Source organism: Centroberyx affinis, unplaced genomic scaffold (assembly GCF_046629955.1).
Source record: "Centroberyx affinis isolate AG114_WGS23_722 - 3 ecotype Tasmania unplaced genomic scaffold, CSIRO-AGI_Caff_v1 ptg001352l_1, whole genome shotgun sequence".
Classification (NCBI taxonomy): Eukaryota; Metazoa; Chordata; class Actinopteri; order Beryciformes; family Berycidae; genus Centroberyx; species Centroberyx affinis.
This window is the reverse complement of record NW_027279843.1, coordinates 76,311-101,799: the sequence shown is the minus strand read 5'-3', so window position 1 is coordinate 101,799 and position 25,489 is coordinate 76,311. Positions and strand designations below refer to the sequence as shown.

The 25,489-nt window shown below is 44.6% G+C and overlaps 3 protein-coding genes across 8 annotated transcripts in view; all 3 read right to left on the bottom strand.

Moving 5' to 3' along the window:
- Window positions 1-1,183: 1,183 nt before the first annotated feature.
- Window positions 1,184-17,336, bottom strand: kat14 (lysine acetyltransferase 14). Of its 6 annotated transcripts, XM_071525888.1 has the most exons (11): window positions 16,815-17,336; window positions 15,155-15,276; window positions 13,222-13,343; window positions 11,588-11,760; window positions 11,055-11,507; window positions 9,986-10,590; window positions 7,768-7,803; window positions 7,244-7,251; window positions 6,586-6,761; window positions 6,118-6,308; window positions 1,184-3,060 (listed from the first exon to the last, which is right to left on the bottom strand). In XM_071525888.1, exons 1-11 carry the CDS (start codon window positions 17,140-17,142, stop codon window positions 2,887-2,889), a joined length of 2,388 nt encoding a protein of 795 aa, XP_071381989.1. In that variant the 5' UTR covers window positions 17,143-17,336; the 3' UTR covers window positions 1,184-2,886. The 6 variants fall into 6 exon arrangements, with proteins under 6 accessions (XP_071381989.1, XP_071381986.1, XP_071381984.1 ...); XM_071525885.1 differs by lacking the exon at window positions 7,244-7,251 and having other exon boundaries at window positions 7,673-7,803; window positions 11,055-11,483; window positions 11,576-11,760; XM_071525883.1 differs by lacking the exon at window positions 7,244-7,251 and having other exon boundaries at window positions 7,673-7,803.
- Window positions 17,337-18,451: 1,115 nt separating this feature from the next.
- On the bottom strand, window positions 18,452-20,639 carry pet117 (protein PET117 homolog, mitochondrial). The gene is made up of 2 exons (XM_071525889.1): window positions 20,477-20,639; window positions 18,452-18,589 (listed from the first exon to the last, which is right to left on the bottom strand). Exons 1-2 carry the CDS (start codon window positions 20,570-20,572, stop codon window positions 18,452-18,454), a joined length of 234 nt encoding a protein of 77 aa, XP_071381990.1. The 5' UTR covers window positions 20,573-20,639.
- Window positions 20,640-21,270: 631 nt separating this feature from the next.
- LOC139649470 (NLR family CARD domain-containing protein 3-like) overlaps window positions 21,271-25,489 on the bottom strand; it is a 44,991-nt gene continuing 40,772 nt past the window's right edge. Inside the window, exon 12 of the mRNA XM_071525882.1 lies at window positions 21,271-25,220. Within this exon, the coding sequence (XP_071381983.1) occupies window positions 24,682-25,220 (539 nt within the window). The 3' untranslated portion in view covers window positions 21,271-24,681. The remainder of the gene's footprint in view (window positions 25,221-25,489) is intronic.

Sequence of the window (25,489 nt, the reverse complement as noted above, 5' to 3'; positions counted from 1 at the left end):
TGGGATATCAATATCTATTAAAACCTGTTAATTCCTAAATTAACAGATAAATTAACAGATAATGTCACATCTTCAGATCGATATATTCACCCCTTAAAATGTAATAATTTCCAGTTAATGTAAAAATGTTTTGCATTATCAGGAAAAAAACTGTATCAATAACATCAGGATTCATTTCCTTTTTTAAAAGGAAACTTTATTACATTTCATTTACATTATTTATGACATCATCAGTTGCTTCAGGACTCAGGAATTCTGAATGTGCTGCGATATTCATATTGATTCCTGATGACAAGACATTAATAAGCATATTGATAAGGATATGGGTATTTGAATGGATGGATGATTATAGATATCTGTGTGGCTAGATTGCATTTTTCTTTTCATATTAGCTTCCTCCTCTCTTTCCTCGTTTTTTTCACTGAGCTTCAGTCTGATGTTACCGAGACAGAGAAACTGAGGTTCTTTGGCTCCGCCCACTGAGGGTTAACTCAACCAATCAGATTATTTCTGTCTCCAGGAAATGTTTAAAATAATAATCTGCGTAGATTCAAGACTAAAAGCTGCGTCAGCAAAACATGCTGCGGCAACTTCCATCATTCACAACAAAAACCTCCTCTGTGAAGGTGTGTGTGTGTGTGTGTGTGTGTGTGTGTGTGTGTGTGTTGATGAGACTAGAGAGTGACAATGATTTAACAATTCTCACATCAACTTTTGTTATAAATCTCAGATTGTGACCGGTTGTGTTCAGCGTTCAAACATCAGACTGAAGCTGATCATCAGTCTGTTCAGGAGTTTTTCTTAAAATTGAGAATTTCATTTCCAAAATGTTTTTAATTCTGTGGAAAATAAAAGAAGCTTTGTGACCCAACAGATCACAGGTTTGTCTGTCTGGTGTTGAGTTGTGTTCGCTCACTCAGCTTCTGCAGAGTAACAGATGATATGAAACGTTTTAATCTGAAGACGTCATCAGGCTGGATGGATCTTTATGATTTTAACGAGGGAAACGCCGCCATGTTGGAAGAGTGACATCACATCACATGAGACGTTATCACCTCTTTCTCCTGGAGGAAAAAAAAAACAAAAAAACAGCCAAACTTCTGTTCAGTGACCGTGAAAATTTACAGAAAAATGGTTTTCTAAGAAGATATAAAAAACAGGCGGGTAAACTCATGTACTCAAAATACAAATTCATGTTTATTTTCAAGAAAAGAACATTTTCATGTCACCTGCATCATTCTCATGCTAGCTGCTAATGATAGAGCTTATGAATAAAAAAAATAATTCTGTCAGTTGGAAACAAAAGGTGAAGTGGATTTACAAACAGGAACAGGCTGCTAAACCGACTCAGATCAGAACAGACTTATACCAGAGGTTCTCAACCTGGGGGTCGGGACCCCCCAACCGGGTCACAAGAAGATTTTGGAGGATTGTGAAATGATTTATGGGATATGGGGAAAAAGCAAACTTCTACAAAACAAATTTATCATCACGTCCATTTCTTTCTGATTTTACTCTAATTTTTGCTTTTTTCCCTGTGAAATACTGAATAGTTTCTGCCTCCTGATACTGAATCAAGTGACCTGAAAAGGGAAAATGACTCTGTGCTGAGGTGCAGCGAGTGACAGAGGTCAGGGGTCGACTCCCCCTGGCTGCTGACAGGAAGTTCACCCTCCACCGCTTCCTGTGATGAGCTGCAGTCAGCCGGTCTTCCAACATGGCGGCCGCTGCTCAGTCTGCAGTCGCTGAGCGGAAACCTTCCATCAGATGAACTGTCCTTCACTTCAGAGACTGATGAGGGACTCGGGTTCCATTACAGGACAAAATTAAACTGTTTGTTACTGCAGAGACATTCAACACCAGCTGCTGCTCTGAGACCAGACAAGGGAAAACACACCGAACCGATCTGAACTGAACTGATCTGAACTGAACGGATCTGAACTGAACCGATCTGAACTAAACTGAACCGATCTGAACTGAACTGATCTGAACTGAACCGATCTGAACTGAACCAATCTGAACTGAACTGAACCGATCTGAACTGAACCGATCTGAACTGAACCAATCTGAACTGAACTGAACTGAACTGAACCGATCTGAACTGAACTGAAATGAACCGATCTGAACTGAACTGATCTGATCTGAACCGATCTGAGCTGAACTGAACTGAACCGATCTGAACTAAACCGATCTGAACTGAACCGATCTGAACTGAACTGAACTGAACCGAACCGATCTGAGCTGAACCGATCTGAACTGAACTGAACCGATCTGAACTAAACTGAACTGAACCGAACCGATCTGAACTGAACCGATCTGAACTAAACTGAACCGATCTGAACTAAACTGAACCGATCTGAACTGAACCGATCTGAACTGAACTGAACTGAACCGAACCGATCTGAGCTGAACCGATCTGAACTGAACTGAACCGATCTGAACTAAACTGAACTGAACCGAACCGATCTGAACTGAACCGATCTGAACTAAACTGAACCGATCTGAACTAAACTGAACCGATCTGAACTGAACCGATCTGATCTGAACTGAACCGATCTGAACTGAACTGAACCGATCTGATCTGAACTGAACCGATCTGAACTAAACTGAACCGATATGAACTGAACCGATATGAACTGAACCAATCTGATCTGAACCGATCTGAACTGAACCGATCTGATCTGAACTGAACCGATCTGATCTGAGCCAGTCAGGTTAAACTCTGTCAGGCTCAGAAACAGAAACAGAAAGTCTGGTCTGATGTTTAGAGCAGCGGCTCGTAGCTGGAAGGTTGCTGGTTTGAATCCGCGGTCCGACAGCGTTCCTCCGTACCGAGGCGACTTCCTGTTCCTGCGGCGGTGACAGGAAGTAGAACGCGGCGGCGGCTCAGCGGCGCAGGCGGAGGAAGAAGGCGTGCCGACACTCACAGCTGTCTGCTGGGTAATATTTATCGTAGAAGTCCAGGATGTACTCCTCCGTCTTGAAGCCGAACTTCTGGTACAGCAGCATGGCCGGGTTACTGGCCGACACGTGCAGCGTGACGTCTTTCCCCATGCAGGTCTGCAACACACACACACACACACACACACACACACACACACACACACAGAGACACACACAGAGACACACACACACACACACACACACACACAGAGACACACACACACACACACACACACACACACACACACACACACAGAGACACACACACACAGAGACACACACACACACACACACACACACACACACACACACACACACACACACACACACACACACACTCTCTGAGTCCCTCAACTGATTGGGAAATCTGGAGACTGAACAAGTTTAGGAGCCATTTTGATAATACTGGCAATTTTTTTTGCTGTTGTTGATTGTAATTTTAATCCGTTGCATTTCTGTTTATCTATTAACCTTTTTTTCTTTTCTTCTTTGTTTTGGTCTGTTATCTTACTCTCTCCACTCTGATAAGGATGTTTCTCCATGTGAAAACAGGGTCTGTTATAGGGCTGCAACTAATGATTATTTTCATTGTGGATTAATCTGTTGATTATTTTCTCGATTAATCGATTAGTTGTTTGGTCTATAAAATGTCAGAAAATGGTGAAAAATGTGGATCAGTGTTTCCCAAAGCCCAAGATGACGTCCTCAAATGTCTTGTTTTGTCCACAACCCAAAGATATTCAGTTTACTGTCATAGAGGAGGAAAGAAACCAGAAAATATTCACATTTAAGAAGCTGGAATCAGAGAATTTTGACTTACTCAAACTGATTAATCAATTATCAAAATAGTTGGCGATTAATTTAATAGTTGACAACTAATCGATTAATCGATTAATCGTTGCAGCTCTAGTCACAACCACTTTTTGTTACAGCATTATGGTCTTAATGTTATGAGTTTAATTATCATTCCTTTTAATCAACACCTTCATACTGCTGCTGCCAACCTGCCTGATCAACACTACAACTAACGCTAAAACTAACACTACAGCCAACCCTACAGTCAACACTACAGCCAACACTACAGCCAACCCTACAGTCAACACTACAGCCAACCCTACAGTCAACACTACAGCCAACCCTACAGTCAACACTACAGCCAACACTACAGCCAACACTACAGCCAACACTACAGCCAACACTACAGTCAACACTACAGCCAACACTACAGCCAACACTACAGCCAACACTACAGTCAACACTACAGCCAACCCTACAGCCAACACTACAGCCAACACTACAGCCAACACTACAGTCAACACTACAGCCAACACTACAGCCAACCCTACAGTCAACACTACAGCCAACACTACAGTCAACACTACAGCCAACCCTACAGCCAACACTACAGCCAACACTACAGCCAACACTACAGTCAACACTACAGCCAACACTACAGCCAACCCTACAGTCAACACTACAGCCAACACTACAGTCAACACTACAGCCAACCCTACAGCCAACACTACAGCCAACACTACAGTCAACACTACAGCCAACACTACAGCCAACCCTACAGTCAACACTACAGCCAACACTACAGCCAACACTACAGCCAACACTACAGTCAACACTACAGCCAACCCTACAGTCAACACTACAGCCAACACTACAGCCAACCCTACAGTCAACACTACAGCCAACACTACAGCCAACACTACAGCCAACACTACAGCCAACACTACAGCCAACACTACAGTCAACACTACAGCCAACACTACAGTCAACACTACAGCCAACACTACAGCCAACACTACAGTCAACACTACAGCCAACACTACAGCCAACACTACAGCCAACACTACAGTCAACACTACAGCCAACCCTACAGTCAACACTACAGCCAACACTACAGCCAACCCTACAGTCAACACTACAGCCAACACTACAGCCAACCCTACAGTCAACACTACAGCCAACACTACAGCCAACCCTACAGTCAACACTACAGCCAACACTACAGCCAACACTACAGTCAACACTACAGCCAACACTACAGCCAACACTACAGCCAACACTACAGCCAACACTACAGCCAACACTACAGCCAACCCTACAGTCAACACTACAGCCAACACTACAGCCAACCCTACAGTCAACACTACAGCCAACACTACAGCCAACCCTACAGTCAACACTACAGCCAACACTACAGCCAACACTACAGCCAACACTACAGCCAACACTACAGTCAACACTACAGCCAACCCTACAGCCAACCCTACAGCCAACCCTACAGCCAACACTACAGCCAACACTACAGCCAACACTACAGCCAACCCTACAGCCAACACTACAGCCAACACTACAGCCAACACTACAGTCAACACTACAGCCAACACTACAGTCAACACTACAGCCAACACTACAGCCAACACTACAGCCAACACTACAGTCAACACTACAGCCAAACAGTGAAGCAGGTAAACAGCCTTCCTGCTGTGTGTCTCAGCCTTAAGAAACAAGGTGGAACGTTTCTGTTGGAAGACACAACAAGAAGACCGACTTTCTGAACACTTGAGTTTCATCAACTCCTGCTCTCTTTCAGGCCTTTAAAACTCTTTATTTTTATATTTATTTATGTTTATTAGCAAACATAAAACATCAGACTCCACCTCATGCTGTTACTCCTTTTAACAAACTTCATTCCTAATCATTATCAAAACATAAATATTCTTTTCAGAATTTACAATCTCTAGCTCACATTGAACTGAAATGATTCCACTCCTTTTTAAGATAAATAACCACAGTTAAAGTATTATTGTGAATACAGTAAAGACTGGAAGACTAGTGTTGATTTATTATCATAAACTCGGACGTTTATCCAGGATATTAATTTTTAAACTGTGCCACATGTCTGGGTCCACATGACATCTTGTTTCTCTGTCATGTTAAGTGTTTTTTATGTATTGTTTTGTTCAGATTTTTATTTACCATCGAGGAAACGTTGGAAACAAGTGTTTAAGTTGCTTTTATGTGTTTTCCTCTGTTTGTTCCTTTTCATACCCAATCAATCAATCAATCAATCAATCAATCAGTCAGTCAGTCAGTCAGTCAGCAGTGTGTGTGTGTGTGTGTGTGTGTGTGTGTGTGTGTGTGTGTGTGTGTGTGTGGTACCTGGATGAGGTGGTAGATCATGAAGGTGGCGATGCCGGCTCTCCTCCACTCGGGGTGGACCAGCAGGAAGGAGACGTACGCCTCGTTGTATTTCACGTCCGGCACCATGAAGCCGAAGCCGATCACCACCTTCTTGTAGAGCGCCACCACACTGAAGTCCGGGTACTGCAGGCACTCGGACACGTCCACACCTGCAGAGGAGCCACACCTGCTCAGGGCTCCTGCCTCCGCCCGCTCTCATACCAACATCTCACAGTACAATCATCTTGACCCAAGCTATCTCCATGTACCATATTATCTGGAAAAACTTTAAAAACAGCACTGTAACATACTCACTAAAAAACTGATCTATCATATCAATCACAAGACATTTCACTTTTCTCTTAAATAAATAAAAAAGCAGCATTATAAAATGCTGGTGTAGCAGACAGAACCTGTAAGGATCGGCTGAAACACAGGAGCTGTTACCGGGCCAGAAGCTGTCGTGGCACATGGCGTTGACGGAGGGGATGTGGTTGGGCCGGACGTAGCAGTAGTCGATGGGGGCGTCGGCCTCAGGCTCCCAGCCCGCCTCCTTCCTGTGAGGGAACGCCCGGATCTCCGCCAGCAGACGCAGCTTCAGAGGCCGGTTCTCATAATCCCTCCTGGAGAACCAGAACCAGAACCAGAACCAGGTGAGCAGCAGAACGCTGGAACAACAGAGATACTGATACTACTACTACTACTGCTATAGTTATTACTGGTACTACTACTACTACTGATCTCTCTACTTCTGACCTGGAGAAAGTCATCCACGCCTTCATATCATCCCGCCTTGATTATTGCAACTCATTATATTTCGGTATCACTCAGTCTTGTTTATCCCGTCTTCAATTAGTCCAAAAGAGTTTTGACAAGGTCAGAAAAGAGGGAGCACATCACTCCTGTTCCTGCCTCCCTACACTGGCTGCCTGTTAGCTACAGAATTTATTTTAAAATCCTGTTGTTTGTTTACAAGGTGTTAAATGGTCTCGCCCCCTCTTACATTACAGAACTCCTGTCCCCATATCACACTGTCAGAGCACTGAGATCGTCTGACCAAAGACTTCTGTCTGTCCCGAGATCCAGGACTAAGTGTTATGGGGACAGGGTCTTCTCTATTGCTGCCCCTAAACTATGGAATTCTCTTCCTCCCACCATCCGATTCTCCCCCACTACTGAGATCTTCAAGAGTCTTAAAACACACTTCTACTCACTAGCTTTTAACTAGCCTAACTTAACTAGCTCAGGTATTCCCCCTGAAGTCTCTGTAGCCACTCTGGGCTCTGTGGGACCATGTGCCTTTACTGTTATTATTATCATTATTATTTATCATCACTCTGATTTTTTCTCCTCTCTTATTGTGTTTGTTTCCTTCTTTTGTTTTTATTTTCCTCAACTGTGTTGTGTGTAAAGTGCTATATAAATAAAGTTGAGTTGAGTTGAGTACTACTACTGCTATTACTACTACTACTACTACTACTATTACTACTACTGCTACTACTACTACTAGTACCCCCCCCCCCCCCCCCCTTACCTGATGTATGGCTTCAGACAGCGGGATGTGTACGGACTCTTGATGGTTTGGTCCAAACTGCCGTCTGCTCCCATCAGCCGGTGCCAGAAGGAAACAGAGGGCTGATGGAGCCTCCTGCTGGACAGACTGGTCTGCTCACACACACACACACACACACACACACACACACACATTTATGGAGACTGATATTCGATCGTTTGGCTACACAGGGTCCCCAGCAGAACGAGGCGTAGTTCACTCTCAGTTAGTTAGAGAGAGTGAGGCAGACTCAGTGTCACAGCAGGAGGCCTGTGGTCCTTTCTGTGGGGAGCCTCCATGTCTCCTCCCACAGTCCAGAGACAAGCAGGTCAGGAGGATTGTTGACTCTAAACTGCCCATATGTGTGTGTTTGTGTGAAGTATGGTATATCTTGTAGTATATGATGTTTAAGGTGTAGTATGGTATATAAAACTCAGAAACTACAGGCTTTCATTACCATATCTGATTTTAAAGATCAAATTTCAGACATTTTAAAGAATGAGATGGGAGAATGTTGATGCTTCACTGTATAATGTGGTGTTATACTTATATTCATTAACTTGACCTTCTCTCCCCAGCAACCCCCCGGAAAGCCTCACCTTCCCTCCTATATCTTACTCTACTCTCTTTTTTACCCTCCATTCTCCCCCCCAGTCCCATTCAGTCTTGTCCGCTCCAGTTCAGATTTATCCTCTTGCGCCACTTTGCCTTTTATGTTCTTGTCTGTGTTTGTATCTTGTCTGTTTGTTTTTTTTAAATGCTGTGTGATCTCATGTGACTACCTGGTAAAATAAAGGCTAAATAAAATATAGTGTATGTATGTGTGTGATGGTATGTGAAGCCCTTTGGGACATGCTTGGGATAAAGGGTTTTATAAGTAAACATGACTAGAGTGTAATCAGCAGTGTGACTCCCAGCTGCAGTGCAGACAGTTCTACATTTCAATATGAATCAACACCGACTATGATCTTCCCATATGAACCCATGAGGCTGAGTGTGATCCGATGGGACCTGGACCCCGCTGCCTGACCGTGACACGAGTCTAGACGGTGTTGGGCTGTAACACGTTTCTCCTCCCAGTAACTAGCACTGTAATCCAGTGATTCTCAACCTTTTTCATATCAAGGACCCCTAGTTTAGTCCTCAATAGGGCCACAGACCCCCATTTGATGAGATTTTGGACCCAAATCTGAGAATATTGATTTTTGTCCAGAGACTGCCAAGACTATCTGTATTGTAGGTAGAGAGATAACAGAGAAACTATGATCAAAACAGTCATTATTCTACATTCTCTAATTGTGTTAACTTCTTGTAAATGAAATAATGCTGAAGTTTAACAATTCATCAGTTTGCTGGGGACCCCTGGAACCCCCTCAAGGACCCCTGGTGGTCCCTGGACCCCACGTTGAGAACCACTGCTGTAATCTACCATTTGACTTCAGACTAGGGCTGAACAATTTTGAAAAAATATCTAATTGCGATTATTTTGACTGATATTGCAATTGCGATATGATTTGCGATATTAGAGGGAATGATAATTTTTACATCATTATTCTCATTTTCATTGAAAAACGTATTAAAATGATTATGGTGTGATTTTTGTGGGGATCTGTACCAAACAAAGATGTTTTCTTCAGTCTGTAGAATATGATGTGTAGGCCAGGACATCTCTGCAGCACCACAATATTTACTTTAAAATGCTATTTTGACACATTTCACCTTTAACAAATATTGCGCCTCCTGCGATTTGAAAATTGCAGTAGGCCATATTGCGATTTCGATAAAATTACGATTAAATGTTCAGCCCTACTTCAGACGCAGAAGTTACCTGCAGAGTTTTCACGGTGCCATTTTGCCACACCGGTCATACCGCCTGTCACCACTAGAGGGCCTGAGCGCTATCAAAGTCAGAGTCACTACAATGAAAGTGAAACTTAATTTCCTCTCCAAACTCACGTTAACAGCGTTTGTAAACGGTAACACGGCTCACTCAGGGAGTTCATGTGACTGCAGGTCAGATTCTGGCACATCGCCCTTCTTTAGGCTCCCATTGGACTGTACTGGACTCATTACTGTCACTGGGTAAATACATATAATTAATCCTATTCATCCTAATCTGTCATATTAGTGATCAGATTTAGTGATCAGTATGTTGTTAGTATGTCATTTAGTATCCTAACTTGACTTAACCTGCTTTTATTTTACAAAATACAAAATAACGGTATTCCCGGTGTGGGGCTGATAACACCGGTGTGGACTCCCGGTAACCCCGCCCACCGCGATGACCCTCGTTACCTGGAAGCGGTCCAGGATGCGCAGGTCTTGGCTGTTGGTGCAGTATTTCCCCCCGGCGCCCCCCCCGGCGGACCTGCCGGCCTCCTGGGCGCCGTAGATCCCTCCGACCAGGCTGAGGGCGGCGCTGACGGCCCGGTCCAGGTCCAGCAGGGGGAGCCCTCTCTGCCGCTTCGCCTGGCGGACCAGCAGCTTCCTGTGGAGGCGTTTAGCCTGCGGCGTGACGGCCAGCGCCAGGGGGCAGGCGTCCAGCCGCCGCAGCAGCATCTTCTCCTCGTACAGGCTGAGGGGGGCGTAGCGGGGACTCTGGGGGACGCCGCCCGGTCCGTCCGCCTTCTCCTGATGCGCCGTCCTCCGGCGCTCCGGCCCTCCGGCGCCGCCGCGCCCCCCGGCGGACAGGCACCGGCCTTCGCGGCGTCCCGGCGGCTCCTCGAAGTCGTCCTCGCGCTCGCGGCCCTCGTCCTCCTCGCTCTCGGCTTCGCGTTTGATGTGCGGCGGGGGGCGGAGCTTCTTGCGGACGGCGAGGCCGGCGTGGGACAGAGCGCTGGGAGGAGGAACGTACTCCATCCCCGGGTCGATCATCCCCTCCGCCTCCAGCTCCTCGTCGTCTGGAGGGGCGGAGAGACGAGCCGCCAGGTTTCATTCAACAGTTTCATTCAAAACCACACATACTTTTATTATAACATATAAATATAATCTAATTTAGTATAAAATCAAAACAAAGTTAGGAAGGCAGGTAAACTCATATCAGTCCTTGTTGACAGACTGGATCCTTTAGAACAGAACTTCTCACTTCCTGAGAAGAAAGGTGTAAAATAATGATGTTGGAGTAATGAGTTCTGACTGATCTGAGTTTACATCTTAATGATGAATAATATAATAATCCTTATTTCAAAAGGCCGTTTTCAAAAGTGATGAAACAGGATAAATATAAAAGCCTGATATGAAACAAAAACCTCGCTGACAGCAGATGATTTTTTCAGATCAGCTGATTTCGTTTTATTCTCGCCGGACAGACGGAGAGTGTAGGAAAGACATAAAGGTTTCTCTTGACAACAGGAAGTGACCTCACCGTGGAACAGCGCCTGCGGCGGCATGACGTCGGGGATGAGGTCGGCCTCAGACAGCAGGCTGGGCGTGGCCGAGTGCGAGGCCGGCGTGCCGGGGGCCGAGAAGTCCGGCGAGGGGGAGGGGGAGGGGCTGGTGAGGGGCGTCCGGTCCGAGGAGCTGAGCGAGGAGAAGTCGATGACCTCGCCTTTCTCCAGGACCAGGTCGGGCCGCCGCCCGCCGCCGCGCCCGCCTCCCAGCTTGACGGGCGTGGAGGAGGCGCTGCGGTCGGTGTATCCGCCCGCCGCCTCCTTCTGAGCCCTCCGGATGTCCTTGGCCTCCTGGGTGCGTGAGCGTTTCTCCTTCAGCTGCATGGCGCTCTCCACCGGGTTTCGGGCGCCGCGCTTCCTCAGACCCTCCACCGTGATGATGGGGTCCACCGCCGGCTTGGAGGCTGCAGGGAAACAACAGAACACCGCTCAGTCTGACACACACACACACACACACACACACACACACACACGGCGTGGCGGGTGGGGGGGGGGCGGGCGTCTTTACCTTTGGTCTTGGCGGTGGACTTGTCCGCCTCCGGCCGCAGAGTCGGCGGTCGGTTCTGCACCAGTTTCCACCAGCCGGGTTCTCCGAACTCCTGAGCTCCAGACCGGAAGAAGGTGGGACTGCCGACCGACAGGCAGCCGGCCACCGTGCTCCACCAGGTCGACGTCTTCTTCCTGCACACACACACACACACACACACACACACACACACACACACACACACACAGACAGACAGACACACAGACAGACACATAGACACACAGACAGACAGACAGACAGGTCCAACATCATACAACTAAACACATGCATGGTAAAGGAAAGGACAGTTCCCCATAGGAAACAATATAAAAATATATAATCTACACACCAGTCTGACTGCTGACTGAATTTCTCTTAAAGCTTTTCTTCAGTCTTCTGCTTAAAGTCTTCAAATGAGTTTCTTAGTCAAATATAAATAGTGAAGTTGATCCTGTGTATGAATTTCTTTCCAAAGCCTTTGCCTTTCCATCAAGACAAAGAATCTAAAATATAAGATAGTTTTGATTTGTTTAACACTTTTCTGTTCGCTGCATAATTCCATTTGTGTTATTTCATAGTTTTGAGTCTTTACTGTTATTCTAAAATATGGAAAAAAGTAAAAATAAAGGAAATGTGGAGTGTCGACTGGTAATGTAAATCACCTCCAACTAGACTTCTTACTGGTTTTAACGGATGACATCACATTATCCCAGTCCTGCATCCCTCTACTGGCTCCCAGCTCAATTGATTTTAAGATTTTACTGATCATGTTGAAGCCGGATCGGTCTGGCTCACATCCAGACTGTCCAGACTGAGAACTAAAGCCGAGCGAGCGGCTGGAGGAGCCGAGGCTGGCAGAGTCACTGACGTCTTTTAAATCAATCAATCAACCAAAACCAGAGCCGGGGACTTGAGTCACATGACCTGGACACAAGTCACATGACTCAGACTTGAGATTTGATGCATGAAGAGAAGACCTGAGACTGGACTTGACTTGGGTTCTGGTGACTTGGGACTTGACTCTGACTTGTACTCTGATGACTTGAAAAGGTTTCTAAAGTCTTGACTTGAGATCTTGTGTTTGTGTAAATGACTTAGATTGAAAGTGATGAGATTTGTTCCAGCGGACGACTGAATTTAAATTCTGTTTTCTGAATTTGTATGGAATGATTGAATTTATTGAAGTTGAAACTGATTATAGAAATCAAACTCATGATCTGCACTTACCAAGTTTTTATCCTATTAAAACCATATTGCATTGAAAAGTCCTAGATATTTAGTTTTCTTTAAGATATTAAATTGATACTGGACTCTTGATTTGTTCTGACTTGACTTGGTGATCTACATTTAGACTTGAGACTTGTTCTTCAAAACTTGAGACTGACTTGGGACTCGAGCAAAGTTGACTTGGTCACAGTTCTGATCAAAACTTCTCCATCTGTCTTCTCTTCGTTTAATTCCTGCTTCACTCTGTTCCACTGCTTTTTAAAATTCATTTTAAGTATTCTGCTTATACTCTGGCTGTCACTTCCTAAACTTTTTACAGGTGCAATATAAACAAAGTTCTTCTTCTTCTTATTGTTACAGGAGACGATATAAATAAAGGTGGAGCTGACCTGGTTCCCAGCAGGAAGGTCCAGTGGCGTCCGATGAAGGCACAGATGTCCTCCTTCCACCTGAAGTATCCCTGCCGGCCCGTTCCCTCCAGAGACAGGTTGTACATGGCGAGCATCACCACCTGCAGCAGAATGACCAAACCACCGAAGAAGATGAACGGTCGGCATCGCAAATAGTAAACAAGGTATGTTTTCAATAAATTCATCTTTTTTAATACACATTTTGTTGTTTGACTTTTCATTAAAGACGTCTGTAGTGATGATCTGTAACGAATAAAATATTCAGATTATTATTTGATGAAGATATGTTCTCCCTCCTTTTTTTGCTGCTAGTTTTGGTTTAAATAAGAAGACTATACAAGGCGGATTACTTTTTACAGTGTGTTTCAGTGGGACCTGTGTGTGTTTCAGTGGGACCTGTGTGTGTTTCAGTGTGTTTCAGTGGGACCTGTGTGTGTTTCAGTGGGACCTGTGTGTGTTTCAGTGTGTTTCAGTGGGACCTGTGTGTGTTTCAGAGTGTTTCAGTGGGACCTGTGTGTGTTTCAGAGTGTTTCAGTGGGACCTGTGTGTGTTTCAGTGGGACCTGTGTGTGTTTCAGTGGGACCTATGTGTGTTTCAGAGTGTTTTAGTGGGACCTGTGTGTGTTTCAGTGTGTTTCAGTGGGACCTGTGTGTGTTTCAGTGTGTTTCAGTGGGACCTGTGTGTGTTTCAGTGTGTTTCAGTGGGACCTGTGTGTGTTTCAGTGTGTTTCAGTGGGACCTGTGTGTGTTTCAGTGTGTTTCAGTGGGACCTGTGTGTGTTTCAGTGTGTTTCAGTGGGACCTGTGTGTGTTTCAGTGTGTTTCAGTGGGACCTGTGTGTGTTTCAGTGGGACCTGTGTGTGTTTCAGTGGGACCTGTGTGTGTTTCAGGGTGTTTCAGTGGGACCTGTGTGTGTTTCAGTGGGACCTGTGTGTGTTTCAGTGTGTTTCAGTGGGACCTGTGTGTGTTTCAGTGTGTTTCAGTGTGTTTCAGTGTGTTTCAGTGTGTTTCAGTGTGTTTCAGTGGGACCTGTGTGTGTTTCAGTGGGACCTGTGTGTGTTTCAGTGTGTTTCAGTGGGACCTGTGTGTGTTTCAGTGTGTTTCAGTGGGACCTGTGTGTGTTTCAGAGTGTTTCAGTGGGACCTGTGTGTGTTTCAGAGTGTTTCAGTGGGACCTGTGTGTGTTTCAGTGGGACCTGTGTGTGTTTCAGTGGGACCTATGTGTGTTTCAGAGTGTTTTAGTGGGACCTGTGTGTGTTTCAGTGTGTTTCAGTGGGACCTGTGTGTGTTTCAGTGTGTTTCAGTGGGACCTGTGTGTGTTTCAGTGTGTTTCAGTGGGACCTGTGTGTGTTTCAGTGTGTTTCAGTGGGACCTGTGTGTGTTTCAGTGTGTTTCAGTGGGACCTGTGTGTGTTTCAGTGTGTTTCAGTGGGACCTGTGTGTGTTTCAGTGTGTTTCAGTGGGACCTGTGTGTGTTTCAGTGTGTTTCAGTGGGACCTGTGTGTGTTTCAGGGTGTTTCAGTGGGACCTGTGTGTGTTTCAGTGGGACCTGTGTGTGTTTCAGTGTGTTTCAGTGGGACCTGTGTGTGTTTCAGTGTGTTTCAGTGTGTTTCAGTGTGTTTCAGTGTGTTTCAGTGTGTTTCAGTGGGACCTGTGTGTGTTTCAGTGGGACCTGTGTGTGTTTCAGTGTGTTTCAGTGGGACCTGTGTGTGTTTCAGTGTGTTTCAGTGGGACCTGTGTGTGTTTCAGTGTGTTTCAGTGGGACCTGTGTGTGTTTCAGTGGGACCTGTGTGTGTTTCAGTGTGTTTCAGTGTGTTTCAGTGGGACCTGTGTGTGTTTCAGTGTGTTTCAGTGGGACCTGTGTGTGTTTCAGTGTGTTTCAGTGTGTTTCAGTGGGACCTGTGTGTGTTTCTCACCTGCTGCCAGGTGAGTCTCATCCGTTCGAAGCTCTCCTTCCCGTCCTCAGAACAGTCGCAGCAGGTGAACTTGAAGAAGTTGTCTCCTTTCAGGTAGCTGGGCTGCTCTCCGTGCAGCTGAGCTGAACACACACACACACACACACACACACACACACACACACACACACACACACACACACACACACACACACACACACACACACACACACACACACACACACACACACACACACACACACACACACACACACACACACACACACAGGCTTTTAATTTTACTGTTTTCATGTCACAAAATATTCACGTATTCAGCGTTTCCTCCAGAGTTTTGTTCTTGTCGGGGTGGTAGAGCCTCTGAAACATTTACAGCATCATGTGGAGCCGGGCGATGAGTCACATGATGATGATCTGGTGATTTTTGGGGAAATCATGACACAGTTCTGCTGTCTGGACCGATGAGGACAAACACATTTTATTAAAAGACGCTGACAAAATGAGGCATGAAGCACTTTGAGGAATATTATTTGAATCGTTCAGTTTTGTTTGACATCAACATCACCATTCAGTTCAATAGTAATTTGATTATTTAACATGTGAGTTTGTAGCTGAGTCATACTGTGATATACTGTATATCGATATAGAAAGAAAATCCTACATCAGTATCATGATATTGATGTAAATCATGGGACACTAAGGGCGCTTTCACACCTGCAGTCTGTTTGCTTTGGTCTGAATCAGTGGACGAGTTGCTACTTTGTTGTATTTTCCATCAGGTCCGGTCAGTGTCTCACCTGTGTTGTTGTTGTCCTGTGTTGAGCGAACCAACATTTGTAAACAAATGACTCGCGCTCCTACATGCCGTTCATCTATTGGACAGAACGTTTCAGAGAGAAAATCACTTCCTGTCGATCACATTGTGACGGACACCAGCGGAGCGACAGCAGCTTTGATGGAGCGTTTTTTGTGAGGAGAAATTAAAAAGTCAGCTGATGTCAGCTGAGCAGCTGACAGCTCAGTGATCAGCTGGTTAGCAGCTGACAATGTAAGCAAAGACTTACCAGATATTTCCAATACATGATACATAATCCATACTGCCTTTATGGTCACTGTTAACGTAAATTCACTGATTACAGCGTCCTGTTTCTCCACCGGCACTTTCACTTTCTCCATATTTGTTGTTGCTATGGGAAACGGCCAGCGTCAACGGACGTCAACATCCGTTTTCAACCCACAATGCACTGTGTTTTGGTCCGCTTCCTATATCAGGTCCTGTATTAAGTCCGATTACGTTCTCGCCTAAAGCGAACCGAACCGTGGTTCACTCGGAAACGGACCAGGTCCAGACTTTTCAGGAGGACCGTGGTTCACTTGTTTGGTTCAGACCAGAGTTCCAAAGCGTGTTCTCAGCTCTCCAGACCAACCGGACTGACGGAGTAAACACACCATGGTTCCATTAAAACAGACCAAACAGGGTAGGTGTGAAAGCCCCATAAAACTCTCCACTGACCCAGTCCACACTAGCTGAACTTGTGTGTGTGTGTGTGTGTGTGTGTGTGTGTGTGTGTGTGTGTGTGTGTGTGTGTCTGTGTGTGTGTCTGTGTGTGTGTGTGTGTGTGTGTGTGTGTGTGTGTGTGTGTGTGTGTGTCTCTGCTCTGACCGGCTGGGATCCACTTGTGGCAGCGGTCGCAGTAGAAGGCCATGTCATCACAGGCCCAGCCAGGCTCCGCCTCCTCGCCCAGGTCGCTGGTGAGCGAGTCCCCGCTCTGGTCGTGGGACAGGTCCACGGAGCCCTGGTCCTCCGACTCCACGATCAGCAGCGTCTCGCCCTCCACCTCGCCCTCCTCCAGGCCCTCCGACGCCGACGTGCACGCCGCCTCGTCCTCCGCCGCGCCCAGCTGCTCGCCGCTGCTGTCCATGGCGGCTCCGCCCCCTTCACACCTGAACAGGTGAACATGAGACCGAGTCAGGGCTACGACACTTTGCATCTACAATTCAAGTGACGGGGCGATATCTGGAAACTCAATAAATCTCAATACAGAACATGTCAGTCTGTCTGCTGTCAGGAACATGAATGGTGATATCAGCTCCATGTTATTCTGCTGTCAGGAACATGAATGGTGATATCAGCTCCATGTTATTCTGCTGTCAGGAACATGAATGGTGATATCAGCTCCATGTTATTCTGCTGTCAGGAACATGAATGGTGATATCAGCTCCATGTTATTCTGCTGTCAGGAACATGAATGGTGATATCAGCTCCATGTTATTCTGCTGTCAGGAACATGAATGGTGATATCAGCTCCATGTTATTCTGCTGTCAGGAACATGAATGGTGATATCAGCTCCATGTTATTCTGCTGTAGTAATCACTAATGAGACTCTTGACCATCACAGTTTCACAAGCTCTCCATCCAAATTATATTATTGTCACTTTGTAACGACATTTTTAAATTGTTGTTTACATTCTAGCAGCCAATGGCATTGCTGGAAAGATTTGAGTCTCAGAAATAAACAGAATTCTGCACAGTCAGACTTTGTTGTCCCTGAACTCTTATTGATCACATGGTATCCTGGCTGTATTGATCCTGAACCTCAGATCAGGTATCCAATCAGATCAGGAGAGAAGCAGATGGTCACATCTCTACCAAACTCCTTTTCCAGGCCCTGAATCTGATCCTGATCCTGAGCTACACCAGATCAGCCCAGCACAGAGCGGGAGGAGAGAATGAGAACTTTTCCTTTAAACAGGAACTAAACCCCAAACCCAAACCTGTGGTGGAGCCTGACACCTACTGGTGAAAAGTAGCTACTGAACTGGCCATCTGCTATTGGCTGATCTTTGGTGCCAGGTGATGTCACCTTCTATAGAGTACAGCACTGGCACTAAAGACTAGCCAATAGTAGATGACCAGTAGACAGATAGATACTCTGATAGATAAAACCTACCTGTGTGGCTGCTTCCTCTCTGCTCCTCCTCCTTAAGCTCCGCCCCCGTCAGGTTCCTCTGCTCTACCTCCTCTCTGCCCCGCCCCCTCCTCTCTGCTCCGCCCCCCCCTCAGCTCTGCTCCGCCCCCCTCCTCTCTGCTCCGCCCTCCTCCTCTCTGCTCCGCCCTCCTCCTCTCTGCCCCGCCCCCCTCAGCTCTGCTCCGCCCCCTCCTCTCTGCTCCGCCCCCCTCCTCTCTGCTCCGCCCTCCTCCTCTCTGCCCCGCCCCCCTCAGCTCTGCTCCGCCCCCCTCAGCTCTGCCCCGCCCCCCTCAGCTCTGCTCCGCCCCCCTCAGCTCTGCCCCGCCCCCCTCAGCTCTGCTCCGCCCTCCTCCTCTCCCGCTCCTCCTCCAGCTGTCTGGTCAGGCTCCTCTGCTCCTCCAGCAGCTTCAGGTTCTCCTTCCTCCTCTGCAGACGCTCCAGATCTCTGACCACTCCTTCGTGAAGCCGCTGCAACACAACGACCACGTCTGTGTTTCACACTTCTGTCACTTCAGTTATCGATTATCAGTTTCAACAGAATCATATCATGATAAAATCATATGGAGTCGATCAGATGAGGAGCTGCATGGGCTTCAAATGTTTATTAAACATTTTCATGTTTCCAATGATAATTAATGCCATAGGACACAATGTAACTTTATCTATTGATTTTTTTAATAATTCATATTTGTTTTCATTATTTACCATTAATCTGTACAGTACACCGTCTGACTAGAGCAGGAAGTCTTTTTTTGCGGCGCGGTGCGCTTTTAGGAATCACTTTCACAATATGCAAATGAACAAAAGGTGTGGAAGTAACGTTCATAACGTTCACGGTTCTGAATGAGGAAACGTTTTATGAACGAGGCCCTTATTCCCTAACTTTATACCATTACATTTGTTATATACTATTTCTATAATTTTATGTTGCATTGTGTTCAATGTGACTTGGGTTTAATGTGAGCGACCCACCAAGTCTAAATTCCTTTAGTACAAACTGATCAAACTGATCCTGAGTCTGTCGGATTAATACATCCATGGTCGGATTCCAGACAGAAACACAGGAAGTGGAAATCAAACCGGGCCCACTTGTTTTACAGCACAGAGCTGCTGAAATAAGGATTGTTGTTTAAAATATACAAGCAACACCCGCCGGGTGCCTTTTGCACTTGATTTTAGCGGCGAACTCCACCTAGGTCAGGCCTGTGCGCCCCGGCGTGAATAACAAGTGGACCCAATGAAACTGATCTGGGTCCAGTTTAAGTTCTCAGCAGGTTATATTGAGTGTGACGTCACTGAAACAAAGTGACCTCATGCAGTTGTATCACCAGGCTAAGGTCACAGACACTGAGCTGTGTCAAGTCTGCAGAAACCAGGAGGAACATGACTTCCGTTTAGTGATTTAGCCTTCAAAATAAAAGCGCTCAGTACAAACAACACTTCAGGACAGCAGAAATTATTTTTCTAACTAGGTGGTGACATTACTGTGTTATGAAATGATAATCCAGCTGTAGTCATCTCCTCAGAGGGGAAACAGCCACCAGCTGAGCAGCGGTAGATCTAGTCTGGGTTTGACAGTTTCCTAGACAGTTGTAAAAATCCATCTGGATGATAAAATAGTGACAGGCGATTCATTGAATTTTGAGATGTAGTCAACACTGTGTCACTGCTGCTGCAATATCAGTGTTACACAGAGAATCCCGTATATTGAAAATCATCCAGAATCTAATACGCCTATATAACAAAAATCATAGATAATTAAAGCTATATTTACTTGTTATATGGAGAAGTTCAGGCTGATGAGAATATTTCTCTATTAGCATACATATCAAGTACAGGAGGCAATTTAAGGAACATTATCAGTCCAAATTAAACAAACTTTTATACAGCTAAGTTGTTTGTATCACTTCTTTCTGAAGGCATAACAAAAGCAAAAACAACAACAATTTTATGAATAACGTTAATAAATAAGTTTAGGTAATGTGTTGTCCTGAGACTTTTAGGTTGAAAAATCCAGGCCGGAAGCTCTTTTGCTGCTGCTGCTAACTTGACACTTGTTTGAGAAGCTGCATTTAGCATCAAGCTGGCTAGCGTTAGCTGTTAGCACAAGCGGCATTAGCGCTACTGACTGACAGGCTGCAGTTTGTTGACTAAATACATTTTTTTTACAATCAAAACAGAACCGTTTTCTGTTGGCTGGCATAATAAACTCGTTCGTCCACTCGCCCTGACCAGGCGTTAGCCGGCTAGCTTAACGTTAGCCGGTTAGCTTAGCGCTCCGTTACCTGAACGGACCACACAGCAGTCTGATGCTAACATTTATTATTTCATGATGCAGCTTGGTAGACCCTTTACCTGCCGGTCCCAGGTCTGTTTGAGGTGAACGCCAGCCACAGTGCTGAGAGTCAGAACCACAGACAGTCCCAGTACAACTTTAGAGGCTGTAGACATTATATTATAATATATTATAGCGTTAGCTCGGCTGCTAACTGCCGCCTCTCAGTTAGCTTAGCTGCTACTCTGCTGCAAGGAGGTGCTGCTGCTGCTGCTTCTTCTTCTTCTTCTTCTGTTTCTTCTTCTTCTTCTTCTTCTTCTGTTTCTTGGCGGCTTGCAAACAACTCACGGGCGCAGTGTCGCCACCCACTGACCTGGAGTGTGAACTGAGCATTTACAATATCTATTACTTACACTCATAACGCTCTAATTCTATTACAACTAACAATACGTTATTATAAGTATATAACTATAAAAAGTTCCTTTGCAGCTACTGATCCCAAGAGTTTCTCTGTTGTTAAGACACTAATTATCTAACTACTAACCTAATATCTAACAGTTTCTATCAGGTTAGGGTTAGAAACTGACAACTAACCTGATCATTAGCTAATTGACTGTGTGACTTACTGACTGACTGACTGGTAAATGAACTGCCAATACAACACTAACTAATGAAGAACTAATCTGTAGTCTGTAACTAGTGACCTCATGTTACTGTAAGGAAACTGCTGTGTGTTTTGCTGTGAGTCTCTCTGTGGATTCTGTTTGCTAAAAAGGTCTTTACAGCCGTGTGTGTGTGTGTGTGTGTGTGTGTGTGGCGGGGGGAGGAGGAGGACAAAGTAGGAATCTGACTCCCGCACGCTGTCTTCACTTACAATTTTATTTAATGACACAACAATACAGGGGAACAGGAGATAGATGGTCCAGTCAGGGCCAAGGTAATATCCCCATGAGACAAGTCGTGTAGTAAAACGTCCATCCAGGTGACAGGGCATGGCAATCAAAAAGTTAATCAGCAATCAAAAAACAATTATTAGCAACAGATAGATATGGAAGCCCATCCCCCCCACTCAATAAAATAAAAAACGACTAAATTGTGAGTTTTATTCTCAGAATTCTGACTTTTTTTTTCTTTTCTATTTTTACGAATTCTGAGAAATAAAGTCAGAAGTGGGAGAAATGAAGTCAATATTGTGAGAAAAAAAAAATCACAATTTAGTCATTTTTTATTTTATTGAGTAGTGGGAATGGGCTTCCATAGATACTTTATTGTCCTACAAGAGGAGATTTGTACAAAGCTTCACATACATGTACACACATACCCACCACACAATATTCATACTAGGGCTTAAAGCCTTAATTTCTGCGATCAATTTGAAATAAAAAAAATTAACTCAATTGACGCAGCATTGATTTTTTCCCCCACGGCCGGGAACAGGGGGCGTCTTTAGTCTAAAAGTTGGTCAATGAATAGAAATTGCTCTAAATGGATCTCTAATGCGCCGGATGTCGCATCAGCCAAGTCATCCTGGCTACTGATGGAGGACAGGATGGAGTTTTAGGCAGAAAGTTTCAGCTGCACTTGTAGCTTTTGTTATTATTTCAGTTAGTGTGTTAGAAAGGGTGTTCAGGAGATTATCACCACCGTGGTACAATGGTCAGGTTGTAAGTAAAATGTCCCACAGTCCAGTCCAGATAGATGCATCGAAGTTTATTTGTAGTTCATATTGTATACGTCTCTGTGTGTGTATGTTTGTGTGGTTCTGCAAGACAATCGAGGAAAAAAAGAAAGAATACAATAATCAATAAATTCAAATATCCATATGTGCACATTACTGCAGGTACTTGAGGAATTATTGAATTAAGTTAAACTGTAACCTGTAACTCATCTACAAAAGATACTGTTTAGACTATAACAATTTAGAATAACAGCTACAATACTGCATATAACACTACAAATAACTGCCAATAATGACTACAGCTGGCATATCCAAACATCAGTTACTGCATCAAGCAGGAATCAGGTATATATTAACAAATGTACATGAACTCAGAATATTTTACCATTAACAATTAATAATAATTCAAAGGTAAATCATCACTTACATTTGTCATTTACATCAATCAAACAATCTCAAAAGCAGCGGGAACACTGGTAACTCGGACGTTGTGGGAAGACAACTCTCAGACAAAGGAAACAAATTGAGTGCATCAGTCCTAATCATCCACAGCTTGGTAATGAGGTGAAGTGGCAGGTTTAAGTTCAAGTGGGAGGGTGTACAGGATTATGGGAAACTGAGTTCTATAGGGGAAGTAACACTTTTCTACATGGTTAGAAAACATTTTATATAGCACTTTTCTAAGTACTCAAAGCGCTTCACATATTTGGGGGGGGGGGGGACTCAACTCATACACCACTCATACACCAACAATAGTATTTGAATTCAAGTATACTTCCTTTATACTGATTCTACATTCTTTTGGAGATTTTGTGGTCATTCTACATTTAAATATCTACGATTACAAGTAAGTTTTTTTTATCGATTCCCAGCCCTAATTCATACACAACAGGAAAACAACAACACACTTAACAATACACTGACACAAGACATTCAATGCAGTGAATTCAGAGCTTCAATGGCAGAGGGGACAAAGCTGTTTTTAAAGCGGCCATCTCCAGGTGAGGGAGCTGCACCTGAAGAGAGGATTAAGGGGGTGAGCGGGGTCCTGAGGTACGGTTAGTGCTCTGCCTGTTACGGCTCTGTTACTGAGGTCTGACAGAACGGGGGTGAGAGATGCAGGTGAGCCTGTTCCTATTAGAGACTGTTAACATGGTGAAGAACCAGGGGGAGCAGTAGAGTAATATGGGCTGAATTATACTGCTGTACAATAACAACAGAAGCTGGGGTTTGACAGAAAGAGCTTTGAGTCTGATGATGACAGAGAGTCTTTGCTGGCACCAAGACAACATCCAACAAGGCAAGTTTATTTACTTCACTTATATGTCACGTAGACAGTGCTGCTATAGCCTACGCTCCCAGGGCTTCATTACTCTCTCCATCCCCTCAGTCCGTACAGAACTTGGTAAAAAGGCTTTCTCCTACTCTGCCCCTTCAGCCTGGACGACGCTACAGCAGGAACTGAAGATGTCTAGCTTGATTCCCCTAGGGGATTTTAAACCACTTCTAAGAAATATGGAGAGAGCATCTGTGGGGGTTTGTTCTTGTACATAGTGCCTATAATCTGGCTACCACTTTGGCACTTTTGCACTTATTACTTTTATGATTGTGTTCTATCTTGTCTCTGTATTGAATGTCCTGTCTGTCTGTAACTTTGTGTTATGCTGCTGCTGTTGCACAACCAGGTCTCTCTTGTGAATGAGACCCTGTGTCTCAATGAGATTACCTGTCTAAATAAAGGTTTAATAATAAATAATAATAATTTATATAGCACATTTCATACACAGTGGCAATACAAAGTGTTTTACATAAATACAAGAAAAAAAGACATACATCCATAAATCTATACACTGCATCCAATATCAAGACTCAAAAGTATAGGAGTAAACACTGACTCAAGTTAGGCAGATGCTTTTGCCAATTTTCACCCTTTTTTAAAAGTCAAAATTTCATAAAAATCAAATATGTACTGTAATCTAATATTTTAAATCTAATATTTAATTAAAAACAAAGTTAAAATATCTGCTCTGTCGGCATTTGGATAGCTACATTTGGCATTTCCAACCCAAGTGGTGTATTCCAACCTGTGCTAAAAACAGTCTGCAGTACATACAGCAGACGATGGGACGATGCGGTCGTGACGATGTGAGTGACAGCAGCATGACTGTCTGAACTATGAAACACCAGCTAACATTGCACAATTTATGGGCAAAGAAAAGGGGAAAAAAACAGCACAGGTGTGTTTCTCTGAAGACCTTAATTCATTCATCAATAACTGACACTCACATGAAAAACAATAACTTGATTCTGTCCAGTGAAATATCTGATTCATTTCATTTTCCAAATCAAATGTCTGTTGTTGTCCATGTGAAGTTAAAACTCTGTTCAGTTACCGTTCACATACAATCCACTCTGTTTACAGTGATGGATCATGTTTGTTTACAACAAAATGAGCAGTAAACCAATGGAAATGTTAATATTCCCACTATAAGTTAAGATTTAAGTTTGTGTGTGTGTGTGTGTGTGTGTGTGTGATCCTGTACAGACTGAACTCTCATCTCAGCAGCTGTCTTTGGTCAGCAGTGTGAGTGTTTCTCTCTCCCTCCTCTATCTGACAAGAGACACTGAGGAACCAGACCCAGACTCAGACCAGCACCCAAACCCAGGATAGAGTGGTTCAGTGAATGTGGAGTGGAAGGTGTGGAGGTGGATCAGTGTGTCAGAGGAAACTCTGTAGAAGGACAGAGAGCCAGCAGGCCAGTCCAGATACACTGCTACTCTGTGAGAGTCCGAGGAGGAGGGGGGAGGTATGTTTGTTGCTCTGTTGTTGTGACAGACAGAGTAACGAACACCAGAGCAGTTCAGTCTCCAGGACTTCTCATTCCATCCAAGCCTGCAGTCATCACTCCTTCCTCTCCTGATTCCTCTGTAAGTCACTCCTATAGCAACCTCTCCTTCCCACTCAACCTCCCAGTAACAGCGACCAGTCAGACCATTTCTACACAGCAGCTGTTTCCAGAAGTCAAATCTCTCTGGGTGATCAGGATATGGCTGCTCCTCTCTCACCAGTGTCACCTTTCCTTTGTCTTCAGACAGGAAGAGGTTTCTGTGTGCTGTGTTTGGGTCCAGTGTGAGTTCACAGGCATCTGATGAGAGAACAAGACACAATACAGCAGTAGTTTAGAATAGAATAGAATAGAATGCCTTTATTGTCCACATGTGGAAATTCATTTTGTTCAGGTCAGCCACATACAAGACATACAGGGAGTCTCATCTAATCTCATCTCATCTAACCTGTTCTGTTTATTTATTGATTTATTGACAGTTTGCTAATTAATTTCTCAGCAGTTTGATGATGTCACATGATGTCAGCCATCATCCTGATTCACAGTAATAATAATAATAATTGATTACA

Coding starts and splice junctions, on each gene's coding strand:
- kat14 (XM_071525883.1), bottom strand. CDS start 17,142: ATGCAAAGTGTCGTAGCCCTGACTCGGTCTCATGTTCACCTGTTCAGG. Junction 10,591..11,054: donor GCCGCAGGCGCTGTTCCACG/GTGAGGTCACTT, acceptor CCGCCCCTCCAG/ACGACGAGGAGCTGGAGGCG. Junction 6,309..6,585: donor CCACGACAGCTTCTGGCCCG/GTAACAGCTCCT, acceptor GCTCCTCTGCAG/GTGTGGACGTGTCCGAGTGC.
- pet117 (XM_071525889.1), bottom strand. CDS start 20,572: ATGTCTACAGCCTCTAAAGTTGTACTGGGACTGTCTGTGGTTCTGACT. Junction 18,590..20,476: donor AACAGACCTGGGACCGGCAG/GTAAAGGGTCTA, acceptor GTTGTGTTGCAG/CGGCTTCACGAAGGAGTGGT.